The sequence below is a fragment of the Pyxicephalus adspersus genome, chromosome 1 (genome assembly GCF_032062135.1).
Source record: "Pyxicephalus adspersus chromosome 1, UCB_Pads_2.0, whole genome shotgun sequence".
Lineage (NCBI taxonomy): Eukaryota > Metazoa > Chordata > Amphibia > Anura > Pyxicephalidae > Pyxicephalus > Pyxicephalus adspersus.
Window position 1 is genome coordinate 152,398,166 of NC_092858.1, and position 19,188 is coordinate 152,417,353.

General features: G+C 37.6%; 2 protein-coding genes across 4 annotated transcripts in view; one reads left to right on the forward strand and one right to left on the reverse strand.

The window, feature by feature from the left end:
• The window catches only part of COL8A1 (collagen type VIII alpha 1 chain), a 62,335-nt gene extending 52,353 nt beyond the window's left edge, over positions 1 to 9,982 (forward strand). For both annotated transcript variants that reach the window (XM_072431632.1, XM_072431641.1), the window contains exon 5: positions 3,161 to 9,982. In XM_072431632.1, coding sequence (XP_072287733.1) covers positions 3,161 to 5,313 — 2,153 coding nt within the window. In that variant the 3' untranslated portion in view covers positions 5,314 to 9,982. The remainder of the gene's footprint in view (positions 1 to 3,160) is intronic.
• Positions 9,983 to 13,036: 3,054 nt separating this feature from the next.
• Positions 13,037 to 19,188, reverse strand: part of ST3GAL6 (ST3 beta-galactoside alpha-2,3-sialyltransferase 6) — a gene marked incomplete in the record, with an annotated part of 57,386 nt that continues 51,234 nt past the window's right edge. For both annotated transcript variants that reach the window (XM_072431663.1, XM_072431654.1), the window contains 1 exon segment: positions 13,037 to 18,329. In XM_072431663.1, coding sequence (XP_072287764.1) covers positions 18,249 to 18,329 — 81 coding nt within the window.

Below are 19,188 nucleotides of genomic sequence, written 5' to 3' on the forward strand. Positions count from 1 at the left end.
TTTTGAGAACTGTATCTTTATTAGGGGCATGGAAGTAGTTCAGTGAAATACTGATACATTTACCTGTGTGCCTTTAGGGCTAGGGTTGGGGGGCTTACCCCACTAGGGGACAAAACATGTAGATGGAATACAGCTTGTGCAGTTCTTTTTCTAATAAAATTATTTTGAAGCAATGCAGGACATTAGTGTTCAGGCATGCTGGTTTTTATGCCATTTACACAAGAAATACCTGCTTAAGTTTCCATCTATCCTTTGCTTTGCTTATGAATTCCTTAGTTTATCCCAAAACTAAAAAGGTTTTAGCTTGAAATTTTGACTTTTATTACAATAACCATGGAATACAGTATATTCAGACCCATCTTCCAAAAAAAAAGCAATATTGTGCTAGTAATGCTTCCACTGCTTTATGAACTAGGGAATTAGTAATGTGGACCTCACACCTATTCACCTGATGCATAGAAAAATGAGACATGCACATGTCTCATGAGACTTTTGGTAAAAACTCCTCACCCTATCACTTGACTTCAAATTGACTTTAAAGTTGATTCAACAAGGTCCTGAATTGGTATTAAGAGTTAAACTTTGAGAAGCAACAAGCCCATGTGTAACTTTACCTGGACTATGGCATTAATTTGTGTGCGATCCCCGGGCACTAGAGGTTAAATGGGGACAAGTCTCCTCATTCAAAACCTCTATTGCTCTCTGATTGGCTGAGGAAAGGAACATCCTGATGACGCTTGAGCATCAATCAATCTGAGAGCACTAGATGCACTAGAGGTTTTGAATGGGGAGACTTGTCCCCATTTACCCTCTAGTGCCGGGGATCACACACTGAACTGATCAATAAATGCGGCCGTGGCTGCAGATTCATTGATCAGCACAGCCCGCAGGACTTTTTTTATTTTAAGGAAAATGTGATCTCAATCAGCGAATTTACACCGGCCGTTCTCACTTACAATTTCGCCACGAGATTGAGTTTAAAAAATCTCGCTCACTCATCCCTAGTAGCTACTGCTGAAACAATATTCACTGATAACGTTTCTATTGAATTTATATAAAAAATAATTTAGAGTGTAGAAACGTTTGATTGCATGAAATATTGTGCCCATCATAACCTTCTCCTGAACTATAAGTATTCCATGCTACCATTGTGTATATAACTTTTCCTTTCTAGTAAAAAAATAGTTGTTTTACAAATAAAATTACAGGGTGCATTCGAAGAGTGTATGCAGTGAGAATTTGGATCTTCTAAGACAAAGTTTACATGGATGATTCCCAGCATTAGAAATAAGTATTTATTACCCATGTGTAAAACTCCCTTTCATTCTGAAGTGCCAGCAAATATAGGTGATTTAGGACTGCAAAAAAGATTTTTAATGGTATACAAACTACAAATGCTTGCTGTGTTTGTGCACTTCTAAATCACCAATAAACACTTTGAAAATGCTCATAAACATTTGCAAATGCCCCAAACAATCTGCTAACACTCATGTATGCTCACAAGTGCTCACAACCCCTAAATGCTTAAAATGCAAAAGTTTTAAAACCATGTCTGCGGAAACTGGGCCTTAAATATCCACCTGTTGTTTCAAACTTTGTACAGGGCCCTATGATCTAGAGCAGCGGTCGCCAACCTTTTTGGTCCTGCGGACCACTAAAATTACCGGCTCCTGACTGCGCATGTGCAGGGAGCTGGGTGTCAATCAAAGGGCAGGGACCTCCCCATAGTGACATCATAACCCTGCCCACTCTGCCATTGCAGATCTGAGCCTGCGATGGGAGAGTGGGTGGGTTGTGTCGTGAAACACAGCCCGCCCACTTCCCTGAGGCAGGGATTTGCATGGGGAACGTGGTCCATGGCTCAGGGGTGCACTGGCCAGAGCCACAGACCACCAAAATCTTCCGGACCACCGGTTGGCGACTGCTGATCTAAAGAAGAGTGTGTGTGTTGTTGGCCTATCAATTTAAAATTAAATATAGACAACATTTTATTTTTTTTGTTCAATCATAAAGATAACAAAATCCTCTACATTTCTATACATTGTTGACCTTGTTATAAACATTTAGCTTGTCGGGTTGGTGCTGTGATCTTCTATCTTTATTACCTTTTGAATCTGTGATCCAGAATGAGTATGCAGTCAGCCATTCAGCTAATTATCACACATCTTGTGCTGCAGTTATCTGCATGCTTGTTTTATGTGTGTGATTGAAAACAAATGCTTTACATTCAGGAAATTCGGCAAGCACATCATACATAGTTTTTCAGTGGTAGGTCAACTTTTAAAGAACTTTTTCTCTCTGCATATTACAGACAGAAATCTGTCACTATCAGGTGGTGCTGCTGACATAGAATAGGAAATCATAACTCCTGATCCTTCAAAAAAACCTGGATGATTTTAAATTGGTATGGCGGAGATTATTATTATTATTTCCCAGTATTTATATAGCGCCAACATATTATACAGCGCTGTACATTAAATAGGGGTTGCAAATGACAGACAGATACAGACAGTGACACAGGAGGAGGAGAGGACTCTGCCCTGAAGAGCTTACAATCCAAGAGGTGGGGGAAGCAGCACACAATAGGAGATTGTTCTAATGTTAGTTCAAGAAATTAGGCTAAAATGTTAGTTGACAAATAACAGTGGTGGTAGTAATAAACAGTAAAAGACTGATTTATACAATGTTTCCTTTTTGTGTGTATGTTTGTAACAAATATTGATTGAAAGGACACTTTGGTCATTTCAGACATCTGCCCATAGCGTTTTACTGCAGTCTCAAATGCGCTCTCAACCTCTCCCACTCAACCCTTTTCTGCACGCATTTGGAAAGGGCTAGCTTACGGTTTTTGGAAGTGACAAGATGCTTCTGGCTGTGTGTTTGCTTTTTCCTCTTAAATGCATGGTTGACATTAAAAAAACACATAATAATTCAATATGGGCGCCTGAGAGTGGCTAACATGTTTTTTGCATGAAAGTCTGAAAGTGGCTTTTGGTATTTTTAGGTCATGCTAAACCCATATTTGTGGCACTTGTTTTAAATACACATTTGGTTAACTATAAAAACAATTATGTTCTATTTTTTTTCTTTTTTTTTGTACTACACATTTTGTTTTTTTTAAGACAAACACTAAGTATATCATTTTTATCTATTTTACCAGAACTTCCAATGTCTGCCAGAAGAGGAGAACAAGGCCCACCAGGTGAACCTGGACCAAGAGGACCACCAGGACCTGCTGGACCCCCCGGACAAGGAATGCCAGGGCAAAAAGGAAACCCCGGTCAACCTGGCCCACCTGGATTTCCTGGTGTGGGCAAACCAGGAATGCCAGGCATGCCAGGAAAACCAGGAGGCATTGGAATACCAGGTCCAAAGGGAGATCAGGGACCTAAAGGAGAGCATGGACAAGCAGGACAGCCAGGACCACAGGGAGCCCCAGGACCTGCCGGTCTGTCAGGTATTGGCAAACCAGGTGAACCGGGTTTACCTGGACTTCCAGGGCCAAAAGGTGAACCAGGATTTAAAGGACCATCAGGCTTTCCTGGAATTCCAGGCCCAAAAGGTGATAAGGGAGTTGGCGTTCCTGGATTGCCTGGTCTAAAAGGCCCCCCTGGGCTTCAAGGACCCCCAGGCCCACCTGGTCTTCCTGGCATTGGTAAACCAGGTATGAATGGCTTCCCTGGACCAAAGGGGCATCAAGGAAACCCTGGGCTACAAGGTCTACCTGGGGCAGAAGGACCTGTCGGTCCACCTGGGCTTCAAGGTCCACCAGGAATTCCAGGTGTTGGAAAACCAGGCCAAGATGGACTTCCCGGTGAACTTGGATTACCAGGTGTAAAAGGTGACCAAGGACTTCCTGGTTTACCTGGAGCACCCGGTCTTCCAGGAATCGGTAAGCCAGGTTTTCCTGGAATAAAAGGAGACCGTGGATTTGGTGGACCACCCGGACCAATGGGACCGAAGGGTGAAAAAGGTCATATAGGTGAACCAGGCATAGGAGGCCAACCAGGTGAGCCAGGGCCTGCAGGTATGCCTGGGCCTATGGGGCCACCAGGGGTTGCTGGTTTTCCTGGTCCCAAAGGAGATCGTGGCAATGGCGGCCCTGAAGGACCAACAGGACCAAAAGGTGAACCAGGAATTCAGGGACTTCCAGGTAAACAAGGATTTCCAGGTGAGGTGGGGCCTCAAGGTCTGAGAGGGTTACCAGGGCCAATAGGCCCAAAAGGAGAACCTGGACACAAAGGTTTAACTGGACCTTCTGGTCAACCTGGATTGCCTGGACCCAAAGGTGAATCTGGAATACCCGGTGAACAAGGTGTGCAAGGACCAACTGGAATTCCTGGTCTTGCAGGACCTGGTGGCCCAATTGGACCTCCAGGACTTCCAGGGCCGAAGGGAGAGCAGGGAGCACCTGGGGCACCTGGTTTACCTGGAGTGGGGAAGAATGGTTTACCAGGACCCCAGGGTCCTTCAGGACAACCAGGGCCAGCAGGGCCTCCAGGACAGCGTGGACTGCCAGGTCCTCCTGGGCCACCAGGTGCACCCGGACTTCCAGCAGAAATTCCACCCACACCACCAGGCATGGGGCAGTATTTGCCAAACATTGGACCAGCCATTGATGGAGCAAAATCCTATCAAGGTTACACAGGAAAGAAGGGAGGCACAGCTCCCGTTCATGAAATGCCAGCATTCACCGCTGAACTGACCACTGCTTTCCCTCCAGTTGGTGAACCCATCAAATTTGAAAGACTGCTCTATAACGGTAGACAAGGTTACAATCCACACACTGGCATATTTACCTGTGAAATTCCTGGTATTTACTACTTTTCCTACCATGTCCATTGCAAAGGAGCCAATGTTTGGGTGGCACTCTATAAGAACAATGAACCATTAATGTACACATACGATGAATATAAGAAGGGCTACCTAGACCAAGCTTCAGGCAGTGCAGTGGTCCCACTGATGCTTGGAGATAAAGTATACATTCAAATGCCATCTGATCAAGCATCTGGACTCTATGCTGGGCAATATGTCCACTCATCATTCTCCGGATATTTATTGTATCCAATGTTAATGGCGATAGTAATGAAAACTCTTAAATTAATTTGGCTTTTACTTTTTATATCAGTAATAACTGCCTTAAATCCTCTGCTACCAGTGGCAAACATGTTGCTAAATATGTTCCAGGCCTCCGAGGCAACAACTAACACAGACCGGCAGATGGACCATTCATTACCCAGGCTTCATCTTCATGCACATTATATACAGAGTGAAGAGTTTATTTACATTGTGGACTGGTGCTACCTTCTCTAATAGAAAAGCGACTTGGCACATACTGCATGCGTGGATCCTAGCTGACACCAGTACTATTCTATTAATATTACATTTTAAAATTATTCTACATAGATTACAGGAAAAGAACACCATCTAAAAAATCAGGACTTCTGTTTAATACAATTCCCAGAGTCAAAACTGCATCACTGAAGAAAATGTCATTAAAGCAGAACGTGAATCAGGACAAATATGCCCAATAAAGTATTGATGTTTTTGGTTAAATGCCTTTAGTATATTTTAATATGAGTTTTACTAGCTGAAATAGTGCTAAATAGATTATATAGTATTGCATTGTGGGTGTGTCTACTGTTGCATCAAAGAACATTGGGTTCAAAAACTAGAGTTGAAATGAGCACGCTGTTGGCAAAAACATAGGATGGGGTTAGTTAGAAGCAAAATATTTTTTCTAATAGGTTTACACAAATAAAACTTAGAGAGACACGTAATAATACAATATATTTATTACATACTGTTGTCTGTTCCTCTTTAAATCTTTTAAAATAATCTGCCACAAAGAAATTTTTCATAGGCAACTGACCTGTGCAGATATATCAGACATTGAAGTTCATTGTATAATTTTGCTATTAGCAGTCACTGACCCAGAACACATATGCAGCTGGTATAAACTTCTATGTTGCGTACCTTCTTTGTCAGTGACTTTACTGGCATTAAAGAGGGCCTATTCGCAAATGTTAACTTAAACCTAAAAGCTAATTTGTTAATATGTTGCCTTCCCTACCCCCCCCCCCATCCCCATTAAATACTAGTGCCATTACTAAATAAATCTGTTTTTCTTGATACGTTACCTACCTGATTTTAGATTCAGTGACATCCCCATCTCTGCAATGCAGACTGGTGGGAGAGCTGACAAGGTGCTGCATGGGGTGGCTTTCAATGTACATTGTAAGAAGCTGTTTGCAACAATATCAGAGTAAGCTAAATAATATTTGTATTACTCCAGTTCATGGATACTGCCCTTTCCTGGAAAATTGTCTGCTTCAGGCTTTATCTAGTGCTGAAAAAAAGTCTAGACCAGTGTTTCTCAACCAGTGTTCCATATAACCCAAGGTGTTCCCTGAGTAATAGGCATTTTTTCCTCTCAATCTTTTTGGCTTCTTGTAAGGATTACATCCTTTCCACTGACAAACACACTAATATACTCTGAGCTGTGGATATAGTCATTTTTGTAAACCTGAAAGTAATTTCAAGGGTTCTTCCATGTTAAAAAAACTAATCAGGAAAGACTGGTCTAGATATTTGTGTTAAATGGCAAGAGAGTTTAGTTTGGCTGATATTACTCCTCTAGGTCAATTTATAAATGTTTTCACCTAATATTCAAATGACCATTACCCAACATTCACATTTTTTTTCACAATGAATTCAGCAAGAAAAATGTATATTGTGAGTGAAAACATTGATAAATAAAACCCCTTATGACTGATTGCAAATCTAGGATTTTGTTTATATGACCAACAGAGAAAATTACACCAGAAATGAGACTTCAGCTATTCTGTTACTCCTATCTGATCCATATTGATGACTAAGTTCTCTCTACAGCAGTAGAATCAACTAAACAGCTCTGATATATCTTGTAAGGTGGATTCAGAGGAAGGTGTTTCTCTTAATGACAAATTCATTAGTAACTGGTCTTACAAAAATATACCAAACTCTTAGAGATATTGAGTGGGTAAGAAAATGCACTGTTTTTATGAAGAACAAATGCTGTTGTATTTTTCTTATATTTCCACTTGACAAAGCTGGGGGGAAAAAAGAGAAATTACCCCCAAAACAAATATTCTGCATGACTTTTGTGTTAAATTGTCAGAATAATCTCACATGCGATCAGTGTAATGGATAAAATAATTTACTTTTTCATTGAAATATATTTTTAGAAATACATTTCCAAAAGAAAAAGATAAAGACATTCCCTCTATTTGCTTTTTAGTACTTGAAATGTGCACATCTAAACTAAAATGGTATAAGCAGGAAGAAAGTCTGTACTTGGTCTCCGCATATGTGAGTTTCTGTTAATGTAGATTACTTTGAAGAAAGCAAGGAGCTGCTCATAACAACCAGATTCTAGGTTATTTGTTTTATTCTAGTACATGAATGAAAATCAAAGCAAGCATCCTATTCAGTATTCATTTTATTTTCAGATTTGCAATGTGTTTATGTGACATGGGGATCTGCAATGTACGTTTGTACAGAATGTATATGTACTTGTTCAGTAGAACCCTTTATTATTATTAGAGCCATGGTACTGTGCTCTATGGACCATAGGACATGTCCAGAGAATGAAAAATAACTTTTAATACCTTTGTGCCTTCACTGTTCAATACATTATACAACTATTGGTTTCTTTTTTTCACTCTGACCTTAAAGCCTCCAGGAACATTGGTTAATTTTACAATGTTTGAAACTTTAAAAATGTGTTTTCCTATTTGATTTGGTGTCTGAGGCTTTGTCTTCACAGGCTTCAGGAAGCAATGTGCCAGGTGTTTGAACGTCATGTTGATACCGGATGCTTTGGTTCAATACCAATGTGGTATTTAGTGTTGGAATTGAAAAAAGCTATACGAAGCAAAGCTGAAATATACTTTGAGGCTGCCCAGATACTTTCAAGATGTGAGTATTTTAAACATTCCAGAAGCAGCAGAGAGTAGACATAAGCTTTACTGAGCAGCTCTCAGAAAGCACATGGCTTTTGACTCCATTGTACAATGGAAAGGTCTTTTTGGCAGACTCCAGTTCTGATGTTTTGCTTCCACTCTTCCTTCTTATTTGCCATTTAGAAAGCATCACCATAATATGATCACAGGCTGTGCTGTTTTATTATAAAATCAGCAGTACTGGCATCTGTCATACAGGTCTGACCAATGCAACTGGAAGCCAGATGCTCAGCTCCTGATGAACTTTTTGACAGCTACTCAATGGAGCATAGATAAGTTATAAATGTTGATTAGACAGGGGTTATAGAAGTTTATAAGGGGTTCAGGAACATATAAAATCACTGTACCTTGAGTTGGACTTTATTTAACATATTCTAGTTAAGTGTACGTTAATAAATAATATTTTGGTGTTATGCATTTCCAGAGTGCCTGTATTTTCTCGATAGTCTAGTTAGAGTGATCTTCAATATCCTAGAGACTGTGAAGTTGTAGTAACAGGTCCGTGCAGGAAAGTTTTAAAAACATTTTGAGCATACTCCTGTCCTTCTTCCCCAAGAAACCACATAAAAAATAGTAGGTAACCAAATGCAGTAATGGCAAGGCCTCTGGCTTCTAAACGTAGTGATTGCTGACATTTCAGGGTTGCTGCCTTCTAAGATGGCAATTGCCTTTCATACTTTCTTAGTCAACCACCTGCAAAAAAGTATGCAAATCAGCGTATTCAGGTGGGATCAGCAATGGTAGCTTCCCACAATTATCAGACTTATTTTAAAGCTGAAATAAAGGAATTTGCTAGATCAACAAATCCTATACCTAAACATGCAAGGGCAGTTTTTTATTTTACAAAGGGTCAGGATTTAGAATTTAGCTTCAATTTTCTTCAAAATCCTTGTACAACACTAGAATCCAAAAAAGGAAAACAAATCAGGCAATGGTGGCATTTGTGTTGAATCAATTTGCTTTGGATCCATATCACAGGAGTGTCATGTCATTCTGTGTATAGCCTGGACACAGACACCTTATGGTCCATAAAGCATAGTACTGGCTTTTTATAAATGATAAATTCACATTTCTAACATATTAAATACGATTATAAATTGGACGCTAAGTGCACTGCTCAGGTGAAATAACCAAGGTAAGGAGTGTGTGGTCATTTTCTGTACTACTTTGTATGTACTGTGTATGCTGCAAATATATATATTTCACATGATAAGATTTTAGGGAAAAGCTATAGAAATGCTGCTAGCAAGACATCACTAACAAGCATTCTACACGGTCACTATGCTACTCTCAACCATCATCATATATGCAATAGACCTGCGGACAAAGAGAAACGCTGTTTAAACATAGTTTTAATACTCATTTATAGAATTATCAAACAGTTCTTTATTTGAAACTTAAAACAGTACAAAACCTTACAAAAAAAGTAAACCATAAAAGAAAAAAAAAATGCAAATGTTACCTATGCTTTAATATATAAAATACAGATGTTTTTTCAAGGTATTAGCACAAAGCTCTAATTTTACATCTGATAGTATATATATGAAAAAATAGCCTGACATAATCCCAGCTGGTTTCATAGTAACACCATATCTAGGCAAATATTACAGTAAATTATTTTTGTTTAAAAAAAAATGTAAAAAAGTCACACATTTTGACTTAACAGACTTACTAAAGTAATGCACAGAAGACTGTTAAATACTGTACGTTGAAAATGGTGCTATACTTATAAAGTGAAATATGTTTAAGTTAATGTAAAGATAAAATCAATTCTCTTTTTTTTTTTCTTTGAAATGTTCTATCCTTGTGGGATCAGAGGCAATACAAATCTTCACTGATATATATGTGAGTGTAATGACAGATACTGCTGGTTTTAAGTTAACCTGCATAGGAGAGAATGTTTTCAATGTAGAACATGTAAAAATATAATTGTTTCTACAGAATGTTGGTGAACAATAAAATTATTTTTTTCCCTTGAACACTGGCGTGGTTTATTGATCTCTATTTTTTAATTTTTTTTTTTTATTCCAACAATTCAGGATAACAGTATTTACTTTTGTACTGTTCTATCTTGAGTTGTAGTAATAAAAAAGCAATCAGATTATCAATAGTCATCAACAAAAGACTGATACAGATATAATAACTAAAATAAATGAAAAAAAAAACAATGTGTAATTAAATGTTACTTCAGTAAAAAAAAAAAAAAAAAGGGCCATATATTTAAGAAAACTGGGGTGTCAGGTGTAGCATTTTCGATAGATATATATGGGGTCAAATTAGGAATGGCTAAGAAGAGAAAAACAAGGAACCAGATGAAGGAAGGAAGGAGATAGGAAGAGGACTGGGGGTTTTAATAACACTCAGTGGAGGCCTTTTTTTATTCAGGGGTATAACGGGGAATCTGCAGTGGAGTCTTGAGAAGAAGATATCTATATATAGACATATAGGTAAATTGCACTCAATAAAACAATGTTTTTGTGAATTTCTCAGGGTTCCTATCCCCCACAGACACCAAATCTTCCATTTGAAGAATAGTATTGACTCCATGGAGCCAGTGAGCAAGAGTCTGAGGAGTGATGCAGCCCTTTGCTGAATGTAACAAATACCTTACAACAGATTGCTTGTATCACTTTTTACACAGGCCATAGAGCCAGCTCAGGTTTGTCCCTGATGTCAATCTTGGTCAGATGATGGATAATATTTGCTACATCAGACCAATAAGAGGACAAATGGTTTATCAATTTCTATCAGTATTGTGTAATGCATAGACATTTCATGTGGAACTTTCTTCATATGTAATTAATAGAATCAGAGACCTTAGAGGGGTATTTATAAATCATTTCCCTATCATCTCAACCTAGATTTAGAATAAATAGCTGTTACTATTGTGACTCCTGTGCACTTTTGATAATTGTCTGTCAGGTGGCAGAATGAATTGTTTTAAATGAAATGGGAAATGTAGAGAGGGTTTGAACAGCTGTGGGAAAACATTCACCCAAATTGACAGGGAAATGATTTATAAACATACCCCCCTTAATGAACAACTGATGTGATAACAGGAATAAACCCACCATGCTTTTTTGAGGTCACATCACTCACCGATCATTAGCTGACTTTTACAAATCTCACTGATCATCCAACTTAAGGGAAAAATAGGTTTGAGTCAAACTGGATTAACAAAAAAAAACAAGGAGGTAGGGGGAATGAAATGTGCACCACTGCAGTAAAGCTCAAGTTATTAGACAAAAATAAATAAAAATGACAGTAAAGGATATCTAAACCCAAAACAGACTACATTGCAACACTTAGATGAGGTGTCTACATCAGTATTCAAAAATACCTGTTGATCCTCCCAGTTCATGTGAGATGAAAATATAAGACAAACATCCTTGGTGTTCTTGTGTAAATTACTACTCCCATCGTGAGACAGAAGTCCAGCCTATGACAACCATAGTTGTCCCCCATAGTAGTGAGGAAAACACTGATATGAAGTAACAGCAAGTGTGATATTCACAGGATTACCTGGTGAACATAAAGAGGGAAAACTGCCAGAAATAAGAAAACCAATGTAACCCCATCTAAGGACTTGTGAGCAGGGAAATGATTTATAAACAGCAAAATATTAAACATTTGTTTTTGATATACTGTAAGTGGTAGTGTTACAATTCCAAGAGTTTCATCTTTGTAAACATTATTACTAAGGTTTTTTGTGTTCTGTGGGTATCTTTTCCTTGATGTATTCTGCAGTGCTTCCAACAGTGCTGTATTATTATATTACACAGTATTTATATAGCACCATCATATTACGCAGTGCTGTACAAATTCCATAATCATGACACCAACTGTCCCTCAAAGGGACTAATATTCCTACCATAGTCATATGTCATTAATGCAGTCTTAGGTTAATTTTTTGGGGGGAAGCCAAATAACCTAACTGCATGTTTTTGGTATGTGGAAGGAAACCGGAGTAGAGGAAACTAGAGGAAACCCACGCAAACACGTGGAGAACCTGCAAACTCCATGCAGATAGTGCCCTGGCCAGGATTCGAACCTGGGACCTAGCGCTGCAAAGGCAAGAGTGCTAACCCCTGAACCACCGTGCTGCCCCATATAGCTGGTAGCATGTGCAACAAAGGAACTGTGCTACCTAAAGGGCCTGATTTAATAAAGCTCTCCATGGCTGAAGAAGCTGGGTGATCCAAAAAAAAGAAAACTGGCTAGCAAATTACTTTGAAGAAATCCATTTCAGGTTTCCTGTGTCACCTACCTTCACTGATGAAAGTGTTTATTCTTCAGCCTCAGAGAGCTTTATTAAATTAGGCCCAAAGTGGCTACTGAAAACATCATCATATTAGCAAGTGAAATACATCAAGGGCAATAGTGTACCAGCAGTGTCCACTTTGGCACTGTATATTATGCCCATTTTTTCACTTTGAGAAAAAAAACTCTCAAATATATTTTTTGAGTATTATTTCTTACAAGTTTAAATTGTTTCAGAGGCAGGTCTTTCTTCAGTGTTAGTGACATCTACCAAATTGGTGTGAGATGGAGATGTGCCAACTTGCAACTTTAACCTTTTTTTTTGCAACTTTAGAGAACCGTAGGGTCGACATCAAGCATAAGCATTATTGTGTGTAATTACAAAATACATCTTAATCATGTGACATTGTGTGTATCAAAGCTCCCACCTCAATTCACTTGAAATGTCAATGTACTTAAAATGCAGCATTGCAGGACTTAGTGTCCCATTCTTTCCCCACATTCTGCAGATCGACATTAACATTTTTTTTTTAAGTATAATAAGTAATCATATCATAATATCATATCTTATCAAAAGAGACAACTACAGGATGTATTTGTGTCAACTAATCACAAAAATGCAGAGAAAATCAAATAAACCAATTGAGAGCTTCTCCTATCACACTCCCCTACTTGGCTCCATAAACTAAATGCCTTCCTTTTATGTTCTGGGATTAATGGAATCCAATTATGTTCATTCTACCTGCAAAATGTTCTTCAAATAATTCCATGAATTCTTATCAAGTTTTAGAAGTATTTTTATTGGTATTTTCATGTTTACATATGTACAAAATGCATTGTGCTTCAGTGTTTTATTAAATCAGTTTTATAAGATTTTTTAAAGACTTTACATGAAACAAATTATAAATATTCTCTGGTAATAATTTCACTGTTAAAGTTGGAAACCTTGGGAAATCAAATGGAGCTCAATGAAAAAATATTATTATGACATTTTAATAAAAATGCCAAAATGATCAGTAGATCCAAAGATGTAGAAAGCTAAACACTGAGTCAAAAAACTTTAACATTAATCCTCAGAATATTATAAGCTCTTTTAGGCAGGATCCTTTCCTCCTCCTGTGTCACTGTCTGTTTCTGCCTGTCATTTGCAAACCCCTGTTTAATGTACAGGGCTGCCTAATATGTTGGCGCTATATAAATCCTGTCTAATAATAATTGCCACATAGGATTTACATGCACTGTGAGTGCTCCAAAACACCAGGATTCAAGTATTTAGACAAAATGTGTTTATCCTGGAGTTCAGCTTTAAGGCGTATAGCAATGCTCTGAAATACATACATGTTTATCCATTTAAAGATCCTGCAATTACAAATAAAATACCTGTTGATCTGCCAGAAATGCACTCAGCTCCTAAAACCTATTATGAGCTGACAGCTAATAGCAGTTTTTGATAACCTACTTGCACCTTCTTATTTGCAGATCTCTTCCACATAAAGGTCAATCATTCATTAGTCAGATGTGGAGGGCTCTTTGAGATAACACAGGCAGTGCAGTGGACAGGAGACAGTTTTGGAATTCTAACAAGATCAACAGTTCTTTTGCAATACTCAAAGAGCTATAACAAAAACCTTCTAATTGTACACATAGCACACCAAAAGAGAGAGAATAAGGGCATTTCATTTTCAGGGTTCACATACAGTTAAAGTTATATGTTCACCTTCCTAGAAACGTTGTGTTTTGTCCTGTCCCTTCAGCCAAAGCAAGTGTTGGCCTCACTGACTGTGTAACTCGGGTGGCAGGAAAAGGCTATGGGTCCAACTGGACTAAGCTTAGCAAGTAACTTTAGCTGTCTATGCATGTGGATCTACTGTCTGTTTTTACATGGGCTTGGTAGGTAGCTTCTGTGCCTATGTAGCTTTTCATTATACTCAATCTACATTCCCCAGCTTTAGAAAAAGAAAAACATACAGAACGTAGTAAGTAATACATTTTCTCACAATAACTCGAAAACAACTAGCGCTGCATTTTAAACATTTATATCAGTAACATACTTAAGAAAAACAAATCTATTAGAATGTTGAAGGCACTTTTCTAATTCACTTGGTGATATGGCTTCTCAAGCTTGAAACATTCTTTGCTTTGTGTTTAACAGAGGTTGAAATACGGTGAAAAGAAAACAAGATGCATTAGGCTTGTGTTAAGCAAAGCAGGGAAAGAAAGTGGTGTACCTGGGTCCAATTCTCAGCTGAATATTTCCACCAAAACTGGAATGATATAGCCAGGAAGAAAAATGAACAAGAGCAAAATAATTTATCATGCCCAATCAGGACTGGGAGGAAAGAAAAGGAAGTACAGGTAATGGGAAGTACAGGGCTGCAGTCCATTGTATTAAAGTGCACTTATCATTTAAATATTCTAATAATTAAGTATTCAGCCTGAACACCTTCGGGCTTTTACCATACATTTCATAAGGTTCTCGAATACATTTTTGAGGCACTGCAGAAGTAGGACACTCTACTTCTGCAATGCCTGATGATTGCACATATGCTGCATGCCAAACTAATGATGGATTCAACTGGACAAGTTTAACAACTAGCCAGCTAAACAAAATGCGTTTGGCTTTTAAAGGGTCACTAACCCTGATCCAATCCTCAATGAATATAAAAACACAAATATTGACTAGAACAGAAATATAGAAGATACATGGAACCACTCTGTACTAATTCCATACTTTGGTGACAAAGTCCAGGAACAGGTTTTAAACATTTGAGTTGCAAGGCTGAAGGTGGGAATTGTTGGATTAGAGTTGAGGACATGGGGGTCGAGGTGTTTAAATGGCATCATACATTGGTGACAGATGGAATTGAAGGCCTTGATTTAAGGAATACAAACCCTGCCCTCCTCATGTAGGCACTGTAATGCAAGAATGGGAAGTGTACTCTGGTATCCAATGCTCTCCCTACACAGTCACATGTGATTGACCATTCTACAGGCTGATACCAAATAAAAGAGGAAGAGGGCTGTATGTTGACATTTTACTTTTATAAACTACTCATAATGAAAAGGCTGTTTGGATAATGAAACATCATCCACATCACAGAACAAATCCACCTGAATGTGACAAACTACTACTAACTACACAATGCACTAAACAACAGGCTATAAATTGCCTTACTGTTCACCAATACTTAAAGTAGAACTGAATCAAATTTTCAAACCTGAAAATTGGCCAGTATCAAATTTGGCGACATATGCAACTGCAGATCTAAGATGATGACTTCTTTGACGGGCAGCATGGTTTGGTTCTGTGTTATGCGAGTGGCAATCATTTATTTCCTGTTGTAAATCTCCAAAGAATACATGTAGTTAATTGAATTCATGAAGTCACCTGTTTTTCAGTAATAACCCTCACCTTCTGTATTACATCTGGGATTACTCAGTAAGGTACTGAAAAGTGAAATAAATATATTTAACAGTAATCATATTTCAAACATTTGTCAGCACAATAAAAGTTGTGTTTTCATTGGCTGCTAAATTTATCCAGACTTTGCAATATTGAAAATGAAGCATGCATTGTTTAAGGATCAGGGCATTAATTACTCAATTCTTTGTTTTTACTATACAAAAGTGTCAATGAACATATGAAAACTCATGTTTTATTGGTTTGGATTTTGAGAATACATACAACCTTACAAAATATACAAGGCTTTGGAATTTGAGACTATTTTAACTGCAGTTTATAATTTATCTAATTTCTCTGTTATAACTCCATTTAAATGCCAAAAGGGTTGTAAAGCGTTTTGCTGTTACAGCCAGGTGTACCAGAACATACCAGAACACGGGAAAACAAACGTTAGCCATCAACACTCCTTATCAATGCTCTCCCCGGCCCCTTTTAGCCGGGCGCACCACCAGGCACTTTTCAGTACCCAACTGGCTGTTTTAGGGTGGTTACTAAAGGTTGAATCACAATGCAATGGCTGCAACCCACCTACAATTTCTTCCCGCCCGACTTAAAAACATTTATGTGTTGAACACTGCGCTTATGATGTACTAGTATCCATTTTTAATGTCCGAGATAAAATGTGCCACAGTCTTCGGGGTTAAACTTTGCGGTCCCACCAATTTAATACAGAAAAAAATCCTATTTTTATGCTGTGAATCTGCAGACAGATGACATTTTATTTCAATTTTTGAAATATACAATAAGTTGGGCAAAAAGATTCCATTTAACCATTGCATTCATCAATGAATACATTAATGTTAGTTTACACAGGCATTTGAAATCAATTGAGGTCAGTTTTACCTTTGCTTTTATTCTTTTCTACAAATCATTGTGAACAGATGATAAAGCACAGCCAACATGTAGTAATTCATGGTAAACACATCTCAAATGCCTGTGTACACTGCCCTGAATAAAGTCAAAATAAATGCATCACTTTGCATATCAGGATATAGTACATTTCCATTAGAAAGCAAAATTACAGCACAGCATTAAACAAAGCTTTGCTTTTGTGCACCAAAGCATTTCAGGTATATGTGATGTAACCAATAAGAATCGGTAAAGGTATATATACTTTTTTTTCCCTAGCTTTTTTTGTTAATTATTTAGTTGGTATAGAAAAATACTGAACCTGAGCTCAATTCTCAGTGTACGCCACAAACTGGTAAGGGTCCTATTCAAGTTTATCTTCAGGTATTCAACAAAAAGTGATTGCACTGTTAACCAAAAGTGTGAAAGTTAATGCAAAGAAATAGGCAGTAGGAGGAAAAACTAGTACTACAATATGAAATTCTCCCACTGGCTCCTGAAGTTGTTAGGTTGTAATGAATGCTACCAGAAATTAAAACATGCTTTCACCAGCAGACTCTCCTGTGTGTTGGGAATTTCAGCTCAAGGATCAAAGTAGTCTTGATGTGTTTGGAGAATGTAAAGTTGTGCCAATCTACACTACCATACAGAAAAACATAAAAGAGCAATACAAACCATTGGTATTTGTCATGGCCTGTAGGAGTATTGCAACTACTTGGAGAGGTAATAAATACCCAACTTACAGATAACTTAACATGCATTTACCTAACTTGAGAAATAATTCCAATGTTGTTTTGCAGTGCAAAAACTTATTGATCTAGTAGGTGATTGTGTGGGCATAATTGCCTTCCAGAGGAAGCCCTTTATTACTGTAACATGAAAGGTTCCTATACAGAACCTGGAAATCCTCTGTAACTAGCACCAGCAGAATGAGAAGAAGCGTGTAGGGGCACAAACACTAGTGATAGAGAACTCAGGAGACTGGAAAATGTAAGAACACAAGGAATATATTAAAAGTGCAGTAAAACAAAGGTAATACAAACTGCGATGACGAGTCACAAGAAAACCTACCATCCTGCACCTGTAATTTATCTATTTACCCAGTGACGAGCAGCTTGACTACAGAACTATCAGCTAACCGGCTTGTTCCACGACCTAAAAGAACTAAAGAAAAAACAACTGTCTTATATAATGCAAAAGGTCAATATTAGATCAACCTTTGTAAAGAAAGAAAAACAGCCTCAAAACATTTAACTCAAACAAAGCAATTAACAATAATCACATTGAACAAAAAAGGACACTTTATACATATACACAATAACACACTGCATTTCTTTATGCTATATCAGTCTAACCATACATCTGTTGCTGAGCAGCCCTAATAACTCCTAGTGATGGACATTACTGCATATTCACTTAAGGGTAATCCAACTCCAGCGTAGCCCAAGGTTTCTCCTTACAACAGAGTGCACATGTAATCTTTGGGCAGTGATGACCAACAATCCAGAGTGTAGAGGTCCTCCAGGGTCGATGCAACACTTTTCAAAAGTTTTTAAAGAAGGCAAAATACTTCCATGTTTTTTTTTTTTTAAAAATCCATATATATAAAAATATGAATACTGTACATTAGAATTTATTTTTGGCATCTGTAAACTCCCAGGATTCTCCTCGGTTTACGTTAAGTTTGTAACAGTTTTCTGTTCAATAAGGTCTCTAAGAAACATCTGTTCTGCTGAGATATTGTGATATTCATTCTGTCAGGGGAAGAAAAGAAAGATAATATTAACTGAAAAGTAAAGAAGGGATTTTTGTGTATGCTTCACTTATGAAAGACGCTTCTTTTTGATTCTTTTACCATTTTACATTTCTACTAAAGTCTTTGTATTTCAGAATTACAATTAAACTGAGGACAAATAAATAAAAATACCTCAGACCCTGAAAAAAGTTGTACTTTAGAGCTAATAGTCTGCAAAAAAAAAAAAAAATCTCTAAATTCTAAAAACTGACAAGGAATATCACCAACTTTAACTTCAAGTGGGGAGCAGACCAATATATGTTAAGGCCTTCAAAATGTGCTTGTAAACTTTTTTGGGCTGGTCCTCTCCTCCTCCTGCAACCCCTTTTAAATGTACAACGCAGCACAATATGTTGGCACTATATAGATACTCTTTAATAGTATAATAATAAAATGTGGCCCAACACAAGATATTTAAAGAGAAAATAAAATCTAGAAAAACAAAAGTTTCCAGTAAGTAGTCTTTAGAAGGAGAGTTGTACGCCTTCCCATTTTTTCTAGCATACTTTTTTTTCCTGTGTACACTGCCTGTGACATAGAGATATATAGAAAAGTCTTTGTGAGCAAACATAACCTTGCATTAACATATAGCTTGTCATCTCATACAACATTTACAGGGAGGAATATGGTAGACTGATAAGTAAATGTTACCCGAATATTTCCATTTATATTTGGATAGGATTGTTCTTTTTTTTTTTTTTTTTTATAGCCATTTTTTTTTTTTTTGAATACCTCACATACTTGAGGTGTAACTTGAAACAAAACTGCACTGAACAGCTTACTGAATTATATGTAGATTGCACTATTGCAATGCGCTG